Source organism: Mustela nivalis (genome assembly GCF_964662115.1).
Source record: "Mustela nivalis genome assembly, chromosome: 11".
Classification (NCBI taxonomy): Eukaryota; Metazoa; Chordata; class Mammalia; order Carnivora; family Mustelidae; genus Mustela; species Mustela nivalis.
The window spans coordinates 12,274,360-12,293,913 of NC_139030.1; the positions used below are offsets into that span (position 1 = coordinate 12,274,360).

At 36.4% G+C, this 19,554-nt stretch overlaps 1 protein-coding gene across 4 annotated transcripts in view; it reads right to left on the reverse strand.

The window, feature by feature from the left end:
* Window positions 1-19,554, reverse strand: part of PTPN4 (protein tyrosine phosphatase non-receptor type 4) — a 220,278-nt gene that overhangs the window by 33,408 nt on the left and 167,316 nt on the right. For all 4 annotated transcript variants that reach the window (XM_082689825.1, XM_082689824.1, XM_082689827.1 and 1 more), the window contains 5 exons: window positions 17,113-17,238; window positions 14,205-14,363; window positions 3,819-3,978; window positions 517-600; window positions 369-425 (listed from right to left, as the gene is read on the reverse strand). In XM_082689825.1, the coding sequence (XP_082545951.1) occupies window positions 369-425; window positions 517-600; window positions 3,819-3,978; window positions 14,205-14,363; window positions 17,113-17,238 (586 nt within the window). The remainder of the gene's footprint in view (window positions 1-368; window positions 426-516; window positions 601-3,818; window positions 3,979-14,204; window positions 14,364-17,112; window positions 17,239-19,554) is intronic.

Consider the following 19,554-nt stretch of genomic DNA (forward strand, 5'->3'; position numbering starts at 1 on the left):
AAACAAAAAATAGGCACATAGACTGTAGATAAACAATTTTAAATGAAAAAAAAGCAAACAAAAAAGAAAAACAAATATTATACTGTCTACATTTTACTATTTGAAGGAGTTATTTTGACAGAATCTTTTAAAACCTTAGAAACACTTTCAGTTATATATAGCTTCTTTACAAAAACAAGGGTTTTTAAAAAACTCCTATTTACTAGAAATAAAAACGAACTTCCCAGCAATTTAAGAGATTTAGCCAACATTTGATACTTGAGGAATTAAAAGAAATGATTAATTTATTCCTTTATTTAAACTAATAAAAATTAAATGAATACATTTTCTTGAAAACAGGATTTACTTGCAAGATTCAGATAACTCACAGGTGTTCCTGGTGCTACTCGAGACACAATCACAGGCATCTTCTGATCATACCCTCCCTGAACAACAGAACAAGTCAGATATCAGCCAAACATTACAAAATAAACACATCTTAATTTAAAAACCTGTACAATGTAAATTCTAGATTACCTTTACATTGAATCCAAACCTTCCATTTTCATCAGGTTTCATTCTGATTAGAACAAGATTATCTTGTGGAATACCACCATTAGGCTTAAAAAGACAAAAATAAATAACTTGTAATTTTGCCCATTTATAATCTACCCTCAAAGATATACATGATGTATACTTTTTGTGTGTTGATATTATCTGTAGTGTATAAAAATCACAATTTAAATTCCAATGTTAACTTTGGAAAGTAAATTTTGACTAATAACTTGCAGTTACACCAACTAGATATAGACTCCTTGCCCCTGCATGCTAGGCTAAGTTTAAGGAGAAACAGGCATTATGAATTAAGTTATTAACTGCAATACCTCTGGAACCTAACTCAAAGCTCTGCATACAATAAGTGTTCCTAAGTGTTACATGAATTCACATTCCTTCCTCTGCTTTTTTTTTTTTTTTTTTAGATTTTTTTAAATTTATTTATTTGACAGAGAGAAATCACAAGTAGGCAGAGAGGAAGGCAGAGAGAGAGAGAGAGAGAGAGGAGGAAGCAGGCTCCCTGCTGAGCAGAGCCCGATGCGGGACTCGATCCCAGGACCCTGAGATCATGACCTGAGCCAAAGGCAGCGGCTCAACCCACTGAGCCACCCAGGCGCCCCTTCCTCTGCTTTTAAAAAACAGTTTTATTGGGAAATAATTCACATTCTTCCCTATAATCACTTCTAATTTTATTACCTTCAAACTGTCTTTCTCCTTGCTCTAGACCCAGGCCCTCTTCCAAATTGCTATAGCAATTCTCTACTCTTCTACATTATCCATTTCCTCCACCCTTCATAGAAATACTCTTACTTCTCCCCTCCCCAAACAAACAAACAAAACCCTTTTTCTCTGGATTCTACTTCCCTATCTGTCTCCTTCCTCTTGTTGTTAAAGTTCTTTAAAAGAGTTGGCCACATTTGCTATCTCTATTTCCCCTGATCCCAACCTCCCACAGTCACATTTTTATCCCCAGTAGATGGAGCATCAAAAGTGTTCTAATTAAGGTCACCAAAGAGCTTCACATTGCTAAATCCAGCATTCAACCATCAGCCCTCATCCTACTTGACTTGCCAGTAACACTTGACAAAACTGGTTATTCTCTCTGTGACTTTCTTCCCATCAGTCAGTTAGCCAGTGGACTCGTTTTCTTCCTACCTTGCTGTCTGCATCTTCTCAGTCTCCTTTGCTGATTTCTTCATCTCCCTAATGTTGACATTTTGAAGGACCAAAGGCTCACTTTCTAGAACCTCTTTTATTTAGTCACCTGCACATACCACACTCCGATGTTGTCTTCCTGTCTTGTGGTTTTACATACTGTCTAACAAGCCACCAAACCTCAATGTTTTAACTCTAAGTTGGACCACTCCTTCACCTACAGAAACCTCTCTGTAAGTGGATTTTTAGTAGCCATCTCAAACTTGGCATGCCCCACACTACTCTCCCAATAGTCCACCCATACCTGCTCTACATACAGCAGCCTTCCACATCTCGGAAATTGGCAACTTCATCCTACTAGTTGTTCAGGCCCAAAACTTTACTGTTATCTTTGATTCCTCTCTTTCTCCAGTACTCTACACACAGCCCCTCAAGCATATCATGTTAGCTCTGTTCTCAAACCACCCAGAATACAGCCATGTTGTCCTCCTTCCACTGCTGCCAGCCAGATCCAAATCACCCCACATCCCTGGAATACTGTACTACCTCACAACCAGTACCTTTACTTCTGCCCTGCTTTCGGTCTGTTTTCAAGATAAGAGCCAGACTGATACTGTTACAACTTAAGGAACATCATGCTGCTTTTCTCCTCAAATGTGTCCAACCCTTTTTGCTTCCTATCTCAGATTAACTCAGGGATAAAAAACAAAATCTTTAAAGGTTGTGGAAATGGCCCTCTCCTCTTCATTAGCTTATTTCGCTTTGGCCATACTGACTCCCTTGGTGTTCCCTGACCGTATCAGTCACACTCCTTCCTTTGTACCTCTGTTCCCTCAGCTCACCTGCTCTTCCACTAGATAGCTCTATAACTCATCACTGAATTCATGCCTGGCTTCCACTATTATAAGCTGTGGCACTCTACTCTTGAAATTCTCTGACCTCTTCCTGCTTTATTTTTCTCCTTAATCTAATATGCTATATATTTAAATGATTTACCTTGCTTACAGTTTGTCTCACCCTTATCCCCAGAATGTTAAGTTCCTTGAAGGTAGAGTTTTTTGGTTTTTTTCCTCCCTATTTTATTCCGATATATTCCCAACAGCCTATAATAATATATGGTACACAGCAGGTACTCAATAATTAATTTTTGCATGAATGGACAAATTAGACTGTAGATTATTTAACAGCAGGGACCATGTCTTATTTGTCTTTATATTCCACTATCCTCCAAAAGTACCCAGTACATAGAAAAGACCTCAATGACTATGAACGAATTAATGATACATGAGAATCACCACAAAGATAATACCATAGCTGTTGTTCATTTTTGGGAAGGATTCTCATCTTTTTTTGATGTTTGTGATGGTAGAGCAGTAAGTGTCAGAGAATAGAGCAATGAGAATAGAGCTGCCTCTTGCTTTTCAAACTTTAGATACAAAAGGGCGACGAGAGCATGGTCACTGAATCTTTTAGTACTGCCAATCCCTACTGCGGACCTCCAATCCCTACACTTTATTTTATTCCCTGATGTCCCTGTAAGTTTCCTGAAATACACCCATATTTGTCTGTTTTGATACTTCTTCATGAACACAGTGTATCCCTAAAATTTACTGGCAAATCTCACCTTTGCTTTATTTACATCTACTTGAGAAAGCAATGAAAATTCATAAATCAGAGGATTCTAAAAGTTACCATTTTCATGTGGCAAAAGCATATTCTCTAAGGGAAAAATACCAACATAATTCATAAATATATTTTACAGAACAGAGAGTAATCATATACTCCAGGGATCTGTACTCAATTTCAAAAAGTTGATGAAAATGAGACTCTGCATTCAGTGAATCATATAAAAAAGTCAGGGGTATTTAATGCATTAGTAGCATTTGTTCTGAAATGTGTGTTTTGCAAGACTAAAATCAACATAAATTTGGCAAGAATGAACTTTTAGAACAACGATAAAAGGAAATCCCACAATTGAGTTATATCATGGCAAATTTCATGAGCAACATATGATGAAAAAGAGGAAGTACACTAATATAATTTACAGACAAAACATACCACAGTATAAATAATTTCACTTCCGATTAAAAAATTTCAAAGAAATGTGAGAATATCTGAAAGGTACTTACAGTAGATTTTTCAGGGGAAGATGGAACATCAAATGTTTCGTTAATATGGTTTTCTAGATCTTGTTGAGAATGTGAATAATGAATTTGGTTCCAGCTATTTTTCTTTGATTGTTTGGGTGGTAAAGCTGGAGGCTGCCCATCTCCAGGGGTCTCCTGTGATCTGGACAGGAAAAGGGAAAAAAAAATGAGTATTTGGAAGCTGTCTTCTAGAACTGTTATTTTAAAAGCTAGGGTCAGGGTGCCTGGGTGGCTCATTTGGTTAAGCAGCTGTCCTGGGCTCCGGTTGTGGTCCTGGGATGAAGCCCCACATGTGACGCTGGCTCCCTACTCAATGGGAACCTGCTTCTCCCTCTGTGCCCCCTCACCCCCGCTGCTTTTCTTGCTTGTACTCTGTCAAATAAATAAATATCTCTAAAAAAAAACCAAAAACCTAGGGTCAAAAACAAAACAAAATAAAAGCTAGAGTCAAGCAACTCTAATATTTACAATGTCGAGTAGGAGATAAGCTTTAAATACCATGTTTACAAGAGACACCGTTTAATGAACCCTTTCTTAACTTGGAAGTTTAAATTGTACACTGAATTCCCTACTTTATCAAATCTATAAACAATTCTACATAATAATCAAATACACTTTAAGGATATCACGATGAAGATATCTATTAATCTACTATAACAGTACACACACTTTTCCTAAATACTTTTTAAAAATAAGGTTATCAGTGGAGTCACATGGGTAGCCAGGGAAAAAGGTAAGTCAAAGGGAAATCAGAATGGAGAGTTGAACTGTCCCACAGATAAAACACCTGGTACAATCTAGAGAACTTGTGATTGATCCACTTTACTTAGAAATAAAACACAAGGGATGCCTGGGCATCTTGGTCAGTTAAGCATCTTCCTTCCGCTCAGGTCATGATCCCAGGGTACTGGGAACTGAGTTCTGCACTGGGCTCCTTGTTCGGGGTGGGGAGAGTCTGTTTCTCCCTCTGCCTACCATCCCCCTGCTTGTGTTCTCTCTCTCTCTGACAAATAAATAATAAAATCTTAAGAAAAAAAGAAAAACACCATTCATGAAAGAAATGAACTGCAACAAAGATTAGAATCTGAGTAAGAGTGCTGAGCTCACTAAGGAGATAAAACAGGACAAGACATTGTTGGAGCATGTAATTTAAAGAAACAAAATTCAATTAACATTAGGGAGCATAAGCCTCAATTTGTGATGGCAAAAATTGATAAAAAGAGCTAGGCAGGAGAATCTTCAAGGTAAAAACAGTAGCTTTTTAAAGAACCAGTATAGTGTATGTAAAAATATTACGAGTTTTCCACAAAGGCCAGAAGGGGGAACCAGTGGCTCAGCTAGCATCCTAGGAAGCACACATCCATGGAGGTTGTGAGTGAGAAAAGTGAGGCAAGGGGAAATAGTTGGTAAGAGTAGTGACCATTTCTGAGGTTATTATTTATCTCTGTGACGCCAGGAGGTCTTTGGGAAAAGAAAATAATTACTGTCCCATTGCCCAAGGTCTCAGAGAGCTGACAGCTGCTGTGTCAAGTTGCATGGCTGCTGCTATACTATTCAGGACCAGATTTCATTCAGTTTCTGCTTTTTTGTTGAGGGAGAATAGTTGCCTAAGATACGAGCTGTAAGGTCCTGAGGAAGTGGAACTTCATTAGACTGTATTATTGTTTAAAAATCATTCTCCACCCTCTCTGGTTGACATTATTAGGCTTGGCCATATGAGTTGCTCTCTCCAATGAAATGTGAGTAGAAGTGGTCACTTTTGAAAGGACACTTTAGGAAACAGCTCATGATTTATTGTGCTTTTCTTTTTCCTTGGCCATGAGTCTAATCATGCCCCACACAAGAGTGTGGGTCTTGGAATGGACATGACATGGAGTAGGGACACAGATGATCCATGATATATATATAATATAAGAAAGAAACAACGTTTGTTGTTATGAGCTGCTATGAGTTGGGGTAATTTGTCACCACAGCATAATTTATCCCAAGAAAATGGATACAGAAATTAGTGTCAGAGTGGCTCTTTGATACATATGCTCTCCCTAGGTAGAGAAGGTTGTGAAACTTACTTAGAGGCTCACTGCTAAATATCTGGTAGATACAGGTAATGAAGCTAAAAATTTTATTAGTGCCAAGGAAGTCAGCCAAGTTTTTGGTTTAAATGTATGGTCCTCCAGAAATGTTCGTCTTAAGATACAGTCATTCCAAATTTTCAGAATGTAAAATAAAATTTAATCATTAGGGGCGCCTGGGTGGCTCAGTTGTTGGGCATCTGCCTTCAGCTTGGGTCATGGTCCTGGAGTCCTGGGGTCAGGCTCCGCGTTGGGCTCTCTGCTCGGCGGGGGCCTGCTTCTCCCTCTCCCACTTGCCCTGCTTGTATTCTCTCTCTCACTGTGTCTCTGTCAAGGAATAAATAAAAATCTTAAAAAAACAACAACAAAAAACCCAAACTTAATCATTAAAAAAGTAGGTAAGCCATAGTGCCCACTCAGTCTAACTTTCTACATAGACGTCTTCAGAGAACAAAATGCTCTAAATTCTGAAAAGTCTGTAAGGACTGTATCAAAGAACATACTTTTTTTTTTTTTTTTCCCCCCAGCAAAGCCTTCTTTGAGTCTACCTTGATGGTCAGGGATTCCAGGTACCAAGCCCAATAGTTTTATTCTATTAGTTTCAACTGCCAAGAGCCCAAGCCTTTAAGATCCAATACATTCAAGTGTTGCTAATCCAGGAAAATGTTCCCACAGATGAGAACAGGGACATGGACCTTAAACATGGCCTGCCGGAAGGGATCAGGACACAAAGATGGATATCCTCTCACATAACCTCACAGATGTGACATTTCTAAAAAGCAGTTGATCAAAAGCCTCTAAGACTATAAAAAAAAACAGAAGTCACTGGACTCCACATCTATCCATCAACAGGTCTCAATCCCTTGCTTAGGGTTAAGAATGACCAGGTGAATAGAAAGTTTTTTTTTTTTTTTTCTAGTTTTGCAAATAGCTATCACACCCAGGAAACAGCCTCAAAACTGAAGATCTACAGGGCATAGTATAAGGTTGAGATCAGAAGGGAATGGAGTTAGAGCAACTTACTTTATTCTTAGTCTAGTAAACAGCCTAATATATAACAATTCTAAAATATACAACAGGGACAAACTCAAGCCTGACTTGTAAAGCAGCATCTTAAGTGAGCCAAATCTGATGGGTATGGGTATAACAGTGACAATGCTCAGTTATAAGATAGGTAAAGTACTGACATTATGGGACATTCTGCTAAAACTGTTTAATCTAAATTACTGGCACTAAAGATTAGGCATATACAGTCAAAAAAGCCCCAGGAGTGATTTTATTATGCACTGCTAATTAGAGATCATTGTCCTGTAACATTGGTTGCATATTCATGGCCAGCGGGCGAATTTTGGCCAACATAATTTAGCCCATTATTTTTTCTTTATAAAATATGAGTTAATTGGCTACATTTAAAAACTTACATATGTATCTGGATTTCCAGAATGGAAAATCTGGAAGCTCTGGAAAAAATGAAACTGCATTATCACTGGTCTAAGCCAAGAATCAGCTGTTGCCTTTAGATGGGCCATGAGCATCCCAGACCACATAAATCCCACCCAGTGTTACTTCTGAGATTCCAGTAGGTATTTGAGTTGAACCTCTCCTTTAAACATTCAAAGTCCACAGGAAAACAGAGAAAGGAAGAGAGCCAAGCACACAGGCTTGAGCTGGGATTTAAGCCAAATTCTAAAGAAAAGGTGAGCGAATGCAGCATGCACAGCAAGGATTAGTCAAGACAGAACACAGGAAAGAACACTGTAATTTCAGACTTCAGGAAAAGGGCTATCTGCTTTCTCTCATTGTTTTAAGTAACTCTGGTGTTAGAATAACTTCTCAGAGCCTGGTCAGGCTCTCCAGATGTCAGACTGTTGCAGAGGAACAGACAGGTCTGGGAGCTTTTACAAACCAATTATGTGCTTTCCCAGTAACTATTTGCCCTTTTTATGTCTCCATGTCCAATAACCAAAGTCCATCTATATATAGCTATATATATCTACTTGCGTCTCTAACCAATACAGTCTATCAAAGTAATCAAGGATGTCAGCACAGAATCCTGAAATTCTTAGTTTTTTAAAAAAAGATTTTATTTACTTGACAGAGATCACAAGTAGGCAGAGAGATAGGCAGAGAGAGAGGGAAGCAGGTTCCCTGCTGAGCAGAGATGCGGGGGGCTCGATCACAGGACCCTGAGATCATGACCAGAGCTGAAGGCAGAGGCTTAAACCCACTGAGCCACCCAGGTGCCTCCTGAAATTCTTATTTTGAACAAAGGTCATCAATTACATTTTAAGACATATTCCAAGTGTATTAATTCAATTGATCATAACAAATAACTTCCTACTTCATATCTAATGTAGAAATCATGAGTATAGTTAATTTATTACTTACTCAATTACCTAGGAAGATGACTTTTATAGGTAAACCATGAATTATAAATTAAAATCCATTTAAAATAATTTCATAAAATAAACCAATTCTAAAAAAAATAGCGTTTCTAGGCAAAAAATAAAACCCTCCACAATTGCTAATTATAAAAGAATAAAGAGATACTATATACTTTGGAAGAACAACCAGGCAGCATAGTGGAACACAGCCACATCAGAAATAACTCCCCTGGAAAAAAAAAAAAGAAAGAAAGAAAGAAAGAATTCCTCTGAGAGAAGGGACCTATGACTTAAAGAGAAAGCCAGCATCTATCAGATAGTTCAGACAGGACTAGGGAGATGGGAACCAAAGAAAAAAGTGTTCATCAGAGCTCTGGCTGACATCTCACTCAAGTGGAGGTAATCCTTTGGCTTTGAAGATGGGAGCGAGAAAAGAAAAAAGACAGGAGCTAGAAAAGATCTGTTACAAGGAGAGTATAGAAAGAAGTATAATCATAAATGGATTATTTTGTTACTTAAAAAAAGAAAAAGTGGCAAGGTAAGCCCTACAAATTGTGAATAAAAGAAAATAAACAATGCTGAAGATTCAACTGTATATATATACCACTCACGGAAGCATAAAAAGTTTACTCAAATTTAAGACTAGAAAACAAACAAAATCCATATTCTTGGTACAAGCTAATACAAACTTGCCAGGACTGATGGCTCATTTTAAGATTCTAATGTTCGAAGATGCATACCAGGAACTCAGGTCTCATTCAACTATAGTCCCGAGTGCTATCCAAGTTCTCATTGGGGAGTAACCCTACTATACTTTACTTATACCATGAAAGATGCAGATAAAATTCTGATTCAGAATTCAGGCTTCCTGACATGTTGGCTAATTTATAGTGACAATCACAGTATTTAAAAGTAAACATCACTGAAAACTGGTTATTAATTAATGCTCAAGGCAATTTAAACAGTGCATATAAACTCTCAGGGATACGATAAATATGAGAATAGAATTGAAAATGTCATATTACCATATCAGTAGGAATCTATTTCAGAATCAAGGTCCCAGACCTGAGATACTTGGTTTCAAACAAACTCCAAGTCCCTGACCTTAGCTCTCAAAAGTGAGTACTAGAGACATGTGCCAGAGGTAGACAGCAGGTTAGGTACACTGCAGCTACAGTAGTCCAGTGACCTATGTAATTGTCTTGTTACCACAAGTACAATGTTAAATACAGTCTGCCCCCTGAGTCCCCAGAGCTCAATCATCTCCTCCCATAACACCTCCTTTGGTTCTTTTATTTCCTTGTCCTCGAATGGTCTGGTATTTGCAGAATACATAATACAGATGACCCTTGAACAACACGGTTTGAGATGCACCAATTCACATACACATGGATTTTTTACACTACAGTACTGTAAATTTTGTTAACATTTTTTTCTCTAGCTTACTTTATTGTAAGACTATGGTATCATATTACATGTAACATATAAAATATGTGTCAATCAACTGTGTATATTCTCAGTAAGGCTTCTGGCCAACAACAGGTTATTAGCAGTTAAGTTTCTGGGGAGTCAAAAGTTATATGTGAATTTTCAACTATATGGGGGTTGGTGTCCCTAATCCCCATGTTTTTCAAGGGTCAAATAATATGTTGCTAGACTTGATCAAGGTTGGCATGGGAATTAGGTTAAGCTGAGTGAGGACATAAAGTTTTCAGTGGTAGTACCTCAGAGGAGCAAAGTGAAGGCAAACCTTTAAAGACTAAGTGAAAGGAATTGATAAAGCTGCGGTGACTCACGAGACTAGAAAGGGACGGTCCAGGCAAAAATAGTTCAGGGAAATGGATTTGATACTTCAGGATTATGAAATCTGTAAAGAGTCTCTTGTGATTAGGTCTAAGGATAAAGCTAAGAATTTGGAGAATTCCTCATTGTATTCAAGCAGACATCCACATTTCAAACTAACTAGAATTATACATTATAGTTAACATCTACTAAGCACTTTTTCTCTGCTTAACTATTATACATCTAATTTACTGTTCAAAGCAACCCTATGAGATAGATATTCTCATCCTGTTTTTTCACAGGTGAGGAGATTGAGGCTTACATAGATAAAATGACTCACCCAAGGTCACATAATTAGAACTGATGGAACCAAGTCTTAAACCCAGCCTGAATCCAGAGCTTTGCTGATGCTATAGTTACACCTTAAACAAAACAACTATAAAAGGCAGTAGCAAAGTTATTTTAAATCAGAGGTTTCCAAACTTTTTGTAGCAGTAGACTCTCCTCCAAATAAAACGCTTCTCAGAAGCCCATATATAAGATATACAAAAGCTAAGCAGCTCTCCTGACAGTATCTGAGGCCTCCACAGAACTTATCAGTGCACACCCAGAACAGGACGACCCTCTGTCATGCCATTTGGTCTTAAGTGGTTAACACTGCTCTGTATTTTAAGTTCTAACAAAAACGACTTATATTTAAATGGAGAGAATGTAAGACGAAAAGAGATCTGTGCTCTAATAACATGCATTTTTACTTTAATTGAGAACATATTTCTAACTCAATGGTTTTAATATACTTAAAACCAATAATTTGCCTAAAATGATGGGGGGGGGGGAGAGGTCTGAATGGGACTGAAGTTTGAAACATGTTGTTCACAATTTACCCACGTGAAAAATTTTGTGGGCAAATCACTATCTATGTTAACTTTTTGACTTAAGAAAGGAGATGGGGAGATGGGACTAAAAGTGTTCCAATGCCCAACTCTCATATTGCAATTTTTCAATACAAATAACTTGCTTATCTTCAACTTTGACATTTTAAGAAATGTTACGTGAAGAGCAAACAATGAAAATATTAAAGTGCACCTTGTTGTCAGCAGAGCAAAATACTCTAACATAGCAGCAAAAGATTTGTTAAAACTGTCAATGAAGCCAGGTAGGCAAAAACTTTGATTTATTTGAGTCCAGTCAGCATTAAATTTCCTCATGAATGCTTCAACAGCAGCAGTGAAAGCAGCTTTGTCTGCAGTCAAAGCAGCCCTCTGTTGCTGTCTTTAACAACTCATATGAAAATAAATAAAATCTTAACCACCCAACTGACATGCTTTGTGATGATTATGTAGAAACGTCCAAGCTTCCCTGCTACATATTAACGGGAGTATATTAACATTTGTGCTGTGAATTTACTAAAAAAAACACCTGTTAAGTATTTTCAAATTAATTGAAGGTTATTGTTCTTCTCAGAAAATCACAAACTAAAACAGTCTAATTTTCTTTGAAACATTTAAAGAAAGGAAGGAAATGGTAGACTGTAGTCTCAATCGCCCCTGCCTAAAAATGGTAACTTTATACTAAGCAGTATAAACAACTTTCTATTTGTTTCCATAATAAACGTACCCCTGAGTTAATAGTGTTTTCACCTTGTGAAGCAGGTGACCAGTGACTAAAGTCTGGACCCAGGTTTCACCTCAAAGGCCCTGTACTCACTCAAAAAACAGGGAATGGTGAGATGATCTCAAGATATCTTTCAATACATATTAAAATGCTCTGAGCTTCATCGAACACATTGTCCAGATTCTTTCCACATTTGGCCAAAACTAAAACCTACGGATTCCAAGTTGTAAAATATTTTCTCTGGATTACAAATATCAGCCAGCAAAGCAACCAACTAACCAACCAACCAACCAACCAAAAAAGCCAACCAACCAACCAAAAAAGCCTTGTCTAAGACACAAAGTTCTGCTGGTTGGCTCAGGTAGGGAAGACTTGAATTTCAGTTCTGTAAACTGGGACAAGTGATATTAAGTGTGTTTTTTCTCATCTACAAAATGGGGATTACATGTCTTCTCTATTTCATTGAGTTGTCTTAAACAGATATTTTCTGAAGCTGATCATTAGCAACTAATTTATTTGTTTACCATTAAGCTTATCTTTTCAGACCTCTCTCATTATTCTTAAGGTGAAAACTGGCTGAATTTTAAATGCAGCATTAAGAGATTCAAAACTGAATACAAACACATAAGCCTCATAAAATACATGTTTGATGAGAAAGGTCCAAGCATCTGAAATTCTTGTGGATCAGGATGGGGAAGCAAGATAATGCCTATCTATTCTGAACTTGTACCTCCATTTAAAGTCAGGAAGCCAGAACAAAGGTTTTTATGATTGACAAACCTATAAAATGTACACATGGAGATACTCAATTGTATATGTATGTATATGTGTACGTGTGTCTGTATGAAAAGGGCTCTTCAAAAAATGGACTGAGATAATTCTGTTAGGTCCTGGGGAGTTATACTGTTTTATTCTGCAGTAAGATGGGCTTTTGAGATTCCTCTATATGCTTTATTTCTATGTGCAGAAAGTATATAATTTTTAAATTTAATCAATTAACATCTCAATCATGTGCTTAGTTACTATACTTTTTAAAGTTTCAGAATTAGAAAATACATGATTATTAAAAATCAAAATATACAATGATAATTTTTAAGGTAATCAAAAATTAGGGATGCCTGGGTGGCTCAGTCAGTTCAATGTCTGCCTTTGGCTCAGATCATGATCCCAGGGCCCTGGGATAGAGTCCCACTTGCGGCTCCCTGCTCAGTGGGAAGCCTGCTCCTACCTCTACCTGCCACCCTGGCTCAGTCAGTTCAATGTCTGCCTTTGGCTCAGATCATGATCCCAGGGCCCTGGGATAGAGTCCCACTTGCGGCTCCCTGCTCAGTGGGAAGCCTGCTCCTACCTCTACCTGCCACCCTGGCTCAGTCAGTTCAATGTCTGCCTTTGGCTCAGATCATGATCCCAGGGCCCTGGGATAGAGTCCCACTTGCGGCTCCCTGCTCAGTGGGAGCCTGCTCCTCCCTCTACCTGCCACCCTGACAAACAAATACATCTTTAAAAGAGAAATTAAATTTCTACCAGCCTTGCCTCCTGTCAACTCATTCCCCACATGTGTCACTGTGTAATGTGTATCTGTCCTATTCCTTCATTCTTTTTACTATACACACGCAATCAAAATGTTTTACCAAGGTATGTTACTATGACTAAAATTCCACTTGTCTTAATAGCTTAGCCAGTCTTCCTTGGCTGGCCCTATAGTGAGGACAACCACACCTCCTCTATATCTTGTCATGTGTTCTGGAGCTCCCATACCTACCTGCTTTGCTAATCAGTCCATCTACTCTTCCACCAGCACTCTCAAACCCCCTCTTTCTTCAGGCCTGATATATATCCTACACCCTTCCTTCTCAAAAATTAATCTTTTTACTTCTCTATGTGCCTTACAAGGAATTTTACTTTTTCCCCCTAATTCTCACACTGTTTTTACTTACATATGGACTAACTGCATTATATAAATGAATAAATCAAATCAAGATACTGCATGTTATTGTGAAGGTAAGCATGTTGTACATTATACTGATGGGGTATAAATACTGAATTATGAAGTTGAATTTATATACCAGTATGTAATATGAAATAGGAATTAATTTTAAATAAGATGCGTGCATATTCTCTACAACTTATTTCAGTATGATTGTCATCTTACTTAGTTCTCCTTTGCTACTTAATTTTTCCCATATTGTCTATTTATTCTTATGGTGAATGAAAAATACTAAGAAAACTCTACCTTTAATATTTCACTGCCTGACCATAGTGCTACATTATCTGTAGAAAATAAAGGTTTAAGAACATACTAAGTCAACAAAATAATAGGAGGGTTTTTGGGGGGGAGGAGGGGAATACAAAGAACTCTCAAGAACAAATATGCACATCTGCAAATACACAAAAATTTTAAAACACTGCATAAAGAAATGTTTGTATCAAATACCCTAATTTCCCAGATTATTTCAAATGAAACAATCTGGGGCATTATTATTTATAAGAAGGAAGCTAAATGAAAAACGTCTTACGGTGATGATTCCAGAACGATGCTATTAGCTTGGGTTGAAGATGGAGATCTGTGATTCACAAATACTTCACTTGGGGAAGTATGAACAACGTGGTCTACCAAATGACCAACTGAAGATGGTCGTAACCGGGTTCCCTCTTGTGTGAATGCAGAATTTCGACTACATAAAGAAAAAGAAAAATTGAGTGAAAATGTGCTTTAATTCAACTTTTTCCAGTTTTTTACTTATATGATTACATTAGAAAGTGGGTATACGTTTTAACACTAACCACAATGATTAAGCAAAATCTCTGACAAAGATAGTATGATGTAAACAGAAATAATACCACATAGGACGTCTAGGATCTCAACTAAAGTCAGTGATCGACCACAAGGGTTTTACATGTTCCATCTATTATGGCTACCAACCTTAATGTCTAAAGGCTTTAGTCACTACAACTTAGTGTCTTAATCAGCATTTACACCTCATTTCATTGCCCTTTGCTTTACTGCCTCTTCTTCTTTTTAAACATTCATTTCTATTAGAGAGAGAGAGAGAAAGAGAGAATGAGAAAGAGTGCACTGACAGGGGAGGGGCAGAGAAAAAGAATCTCAAGCAGACCCCCTGCAGAGTGCAGAGCCTGATGCAGGGCTTAATCTTACAACTCCAGGATCATGACCTGGGCCAAAATCAAGAATCAGACACCCAACTGACTGAACGACCCAGGTGCACTTCTTAAAAAAAAAAAAAAAAAAAAAAAGTATTGAAGGTTTGCAGTAACTACATGAAGCAAGTCTATTGGGTGCCATTTCTTCAACAGCATTTGTTCATTTTGTGTCTCTGTCACATTTTGGTAATTCTTCCATTTTTTCAGACTTTATTGTTTTTGTTGAAATAATCTGTGATCAGTGATTATGACTCACTGAAAGCTTAGATGATGGGTTAGCATTTTTTAGTAATAAATTGTTTTTAATTAAAGTATACACACTGATTTTTCATATTGCCATTGCACATTTAATGGAATACAGTTGAGTGTAAATATAACTTCTGTATGTACTAAGAAACAAAAAGATTCAGTGACTTGCTTCACTGCAGTTGTCTGGAACCAAACCTGCAGTATCTCCAAGGTATGCCTTTATAAAATAAAGGAAGAGAATAAATAATTCAGATATATCTCTGGTCTATATTCTTTTTTAAATCCTTACAGAAGTTTTTTATTTATGGGACTTTTTAAGATTCCTAAAAATAAATAACATATTTCTATCCTCATAAGTGACAGTCAAATGAATTTTAATTTTCATTACTATCCTTAATTATGACATTTGAATGCTTATTATGTGCTAGGCAATGTTCTAAGCATTTTACATATATCACTTCATTTAATTCTTGTAAAAATACTAGAAGAAAGACAGTTATTATAATTTGTAGATGAGGAAAAAGGGACAAAGAGATTAATTAGCTTACTCAAAGTTCAAACTTGCAGTGATTCCAGGGTCCATGCACTTAACCATCACACTATACTGTCTCTTCAGAATTGAGAAAAAAACCTTTTCAGATCATATCTAAAATTGTTTCTTTATCTAGGAAGTTTAATCAGAGCTACTGCTAATTAACTCACTCACTCATCTTTCCTCTGTGTTCTATAATCTGCTTTAATTATTTAGTGGTAACTAGTAACAAATGGAGAAATGGCTGGCTAAAAAATAGACCAAAAAAGATGGTTCTGGATTTTCTTCAAATAGTTGATTAGCCTCTGAATATATATGCAGTATTTTATAAAGAAAGGTGATTTAGCAATCTGCAACTGGTAAGAGAAGAACTTGTGAGTCTACCTTTTTAGCAGCTTAGCAGCTAGGAAAACATAAAGGTATGAGGTAATGTTCTCTAACCAAACTTTACTTGTGTTATGGTAAAAGTTTATTCTTGGGCTGAAAAACACCCACTGGTGACACAAATTTTAGAATTTAGTATAGGGGTGGGTGGGTCAGCTGGTTGGGTGCCCAGCTCTTGACTTCAGCTTAGGCTGTGATCGCAGGGTCAGTCATGGAATCAAGCCTCACATCAGGCTCTGTGCTTAGCACTGAGTCTACTCATCCCTCTCCTTCCGCTTTTCCCCGCTTGTGTTCTCTAAAATAAATAAAATCTTTTTTAAAAAGTAGAATATAGTACACATTTATTGGATATTAATGTGTTTAAAATATTTCCAAAGTTAGACAACTTCAAATATTATATTCCATACCAAAACTTAAATATTTTGCATTCCAACCTTTTGGGTGAACAAATTCTATGAATACACTGACATCTATTTATCATTATGTAATTACATACATATATTACATATAATACATTTATTAATTCGTTATAAAATTAACATCTTAAACAGTACAAATTGATTATCTTATTATCTATACCAATACATACAGTTTTTGTTAGAAATACTAGAATGAAGTATACAAACAGTAACCGGTGAATAATACGGGTTTCTTAGCGCAAATATGGCTAAGCTTGTAGGAACTTATGTTGGAAACCCATTTTCCAGACCAAAAGTAGAGGAACAGCTGGGATAGGAGGTTAGGTAAGATCCACATTCACTTTGCATTTTCAAACAATATATACTTCCCTAGGAATTCTGAAGAGCCACATGAAAAAGGATTACATCAGTAACAAACACACTTCCAGATTTTAATTCTACTAATAGATCTCGATTTATTGGGTAGAGACCCATACTCTACAGGAAAGTGAACATATGTGTTCAAAAGTTCTAATCCCTCATTCGATGAGACTTTTCCATGCCACTCATGCAGTAAGCTGCAGGCTATGAGGAAATAATGCTCTAGAACAACAAAAATCATATTTGACTAAGATATTTGAATGTAAAGATTTATATATTTTGATCTTCAGGCAAGTCTACAGTTAAGTCTGTACTTACTGATTAGGAGTTCCAGGTGGAGATCGTGATGGAAGGCTCTGTGTTTCCAACCTGTCATCAGATATTGAATTTCTGCTTACTACTTCCCAATCCATTAATTTCCGTGCCAAGGGCTTACTTGGGGATCTGCAGAAATAATTTGATATGTAAAAATTTTTATATTTATACCCCCAACTATAAACCAAATCTTAGAATTTGTCTTGATAGATCATATTCTAGATGAGTAAACATAGTTTACTTGAAAGAAATTTAATGCATTTAGTGGCTGTTTACACCATAACTTCCTAAGAAATTAAATCTGGAAGGAAAGACATGCCAAGGGTAGAAGAGAGAAGAGAGAAAAGAATAAAGGAAAAAAGCAAAGGAGTAGTTGGCTACCAAGTTATCTCAATATTTATACTATAAATATTGCCTACTCCAGAGTTTCAGAAACTTAGGTCATCTTGTGATGTATTAAACAACTGCTAGCATATTATCTCCTATATATCCTTAAATCTACACCCTGATCCTCTACCTTAAAAACAGAGGACAGGAAAATGATAATCATATATATTACAGTTGTTTATGTATTATATATGGTAGTAAGTTAGTAGACTGTTTTTTTTTTTTTTTTAAATTTAGAAGGTTAACATTCTGTTTTGTGGTAGGGAGTAGAAGACTACGTTTTATTACCTATTTATATACTGTCAGCTACCACAGTGATAAAGATGAGAACTAAGTAGTCTTTTCAGAAAAGATATGGACCTTCGCAGAATATTAAAAAAAAAATTCAAATTCCGATAGTGGCCAAAATTCATGACATCTACTTTTTGACACAGAGTGTTAATATGAAGGTTAATATAAGGAATTGTGTGGCTTACATAAAAACACGAAATAAATCATCTTGTAAGCTGATAGTTTTATATTTCATTAATAAAATTCACTGAAGCACATAGAAATAGACTGGACTAAAAAAGCACAGTAACACTTACCAAGAATACTGACTAAAATTTGTAGACATAGTTGGAAACATTAAAATAATAAGTAGAGCATACTAGTTTTTGACCTTCCACGAGACAAAGCATGTATTTATGCCTAAATATCTAAATTTACCAGTATAGCATATGACCCTAGATCCTTTCCTACCTCCTACATTTTATTACTTATGAGTATCTAAATTTCAGTGCAATGTTTCAGTCTATTAATTTTATTAAACCACAAGTATCTTAAATTACTTAAGAATCCAAAGCACACAAGTGGCCCATCATTTTGGGTATTCACTGCCAAAATCTTTTACAGTTTGGCTGAATGACATCTCCTTAATTTAAGAACATACAACGTTTCCTAAAAGAGCTGTCATGCTATTGATTAAAAAAACAGGGCACTGGCTCAGATTTCATTTTTCATGAATTCCTACTTGAAGACAATCAGGACACCATTTAGCCCAACATCCTAATATTGCTGTGCAACCTCATATTCCTTTAGTCATAATAAAATGGAAAAAAAAGTATATCATTTCATGCATTTGATTTTTAAACTGAAGATTACTAAAAGAAACCTTAGCATTTACTGCTCTTCTGTTAGCCAATTATTGAAGATAATAAGTTATTCATTCTCATGTATTAGATTACTAATCGTAAACTGTAGGAGTTCATAATCATAGGAGATCAACTACTTTCATTTTCAAAGACAGGGAAAAAACCATTTGAAGGAGGAAAAAAATCTAGTTATACTCACCCAGTATGGAGCATCAGAACACTTTACTGTTGTTAATAAACTAAACATGGTTAGAAATGTTCTGCATTTAAAACTAAATTTCAAGTGTTTTATTAACAGCTTTAACCTCAGAGACCCACCCACTCAAGCTTGCTGTCTATGTTTCCTGTTGAATGTGGAAATTTCAGAGAAAAAAATACCACACTTCATCAGAGTGTTTGCAATGTGGTAAGTATATTTTCTGACCATGGCACTTTATTTTTTTGTTGCATGTGAACATTCTTTTGCTTTCTTCTTAGATTTTATATGACAACTGAAGAAGTGTGAAAGCAATTCAAAGAGTAGATATACTGGGGGAAAAAAATAAAGGAACTTATTTATTACTGCTGAGAAAACAAACTTACATGGAACCTTTAAGGAGAAATCTTTCTATCTACATACCACCAATTAAAATTCTAAGAAGGACAAGAACTCTAAAATTGTCCAATAATTTAACAGAATAACTCAACGACTGCTAAAACCATGAGAATATTTTGGTAGATATGCATCAGGTCATCACAATAAGCTTGTGATATATTATCAAAACAACCCTAGAGAAGCTTAAGTCTTTTGGAAACTGCAAGATCATTAAAACAGTACCATTAAATACAACTTTATCCCTGCTGATGACTTTTTTTGGGAAAGTTTTTATTTATTTACTTGAGAGAGAGATCACAAGTAGGCAGAGAGGCAGTCAGAGAGAGAGGA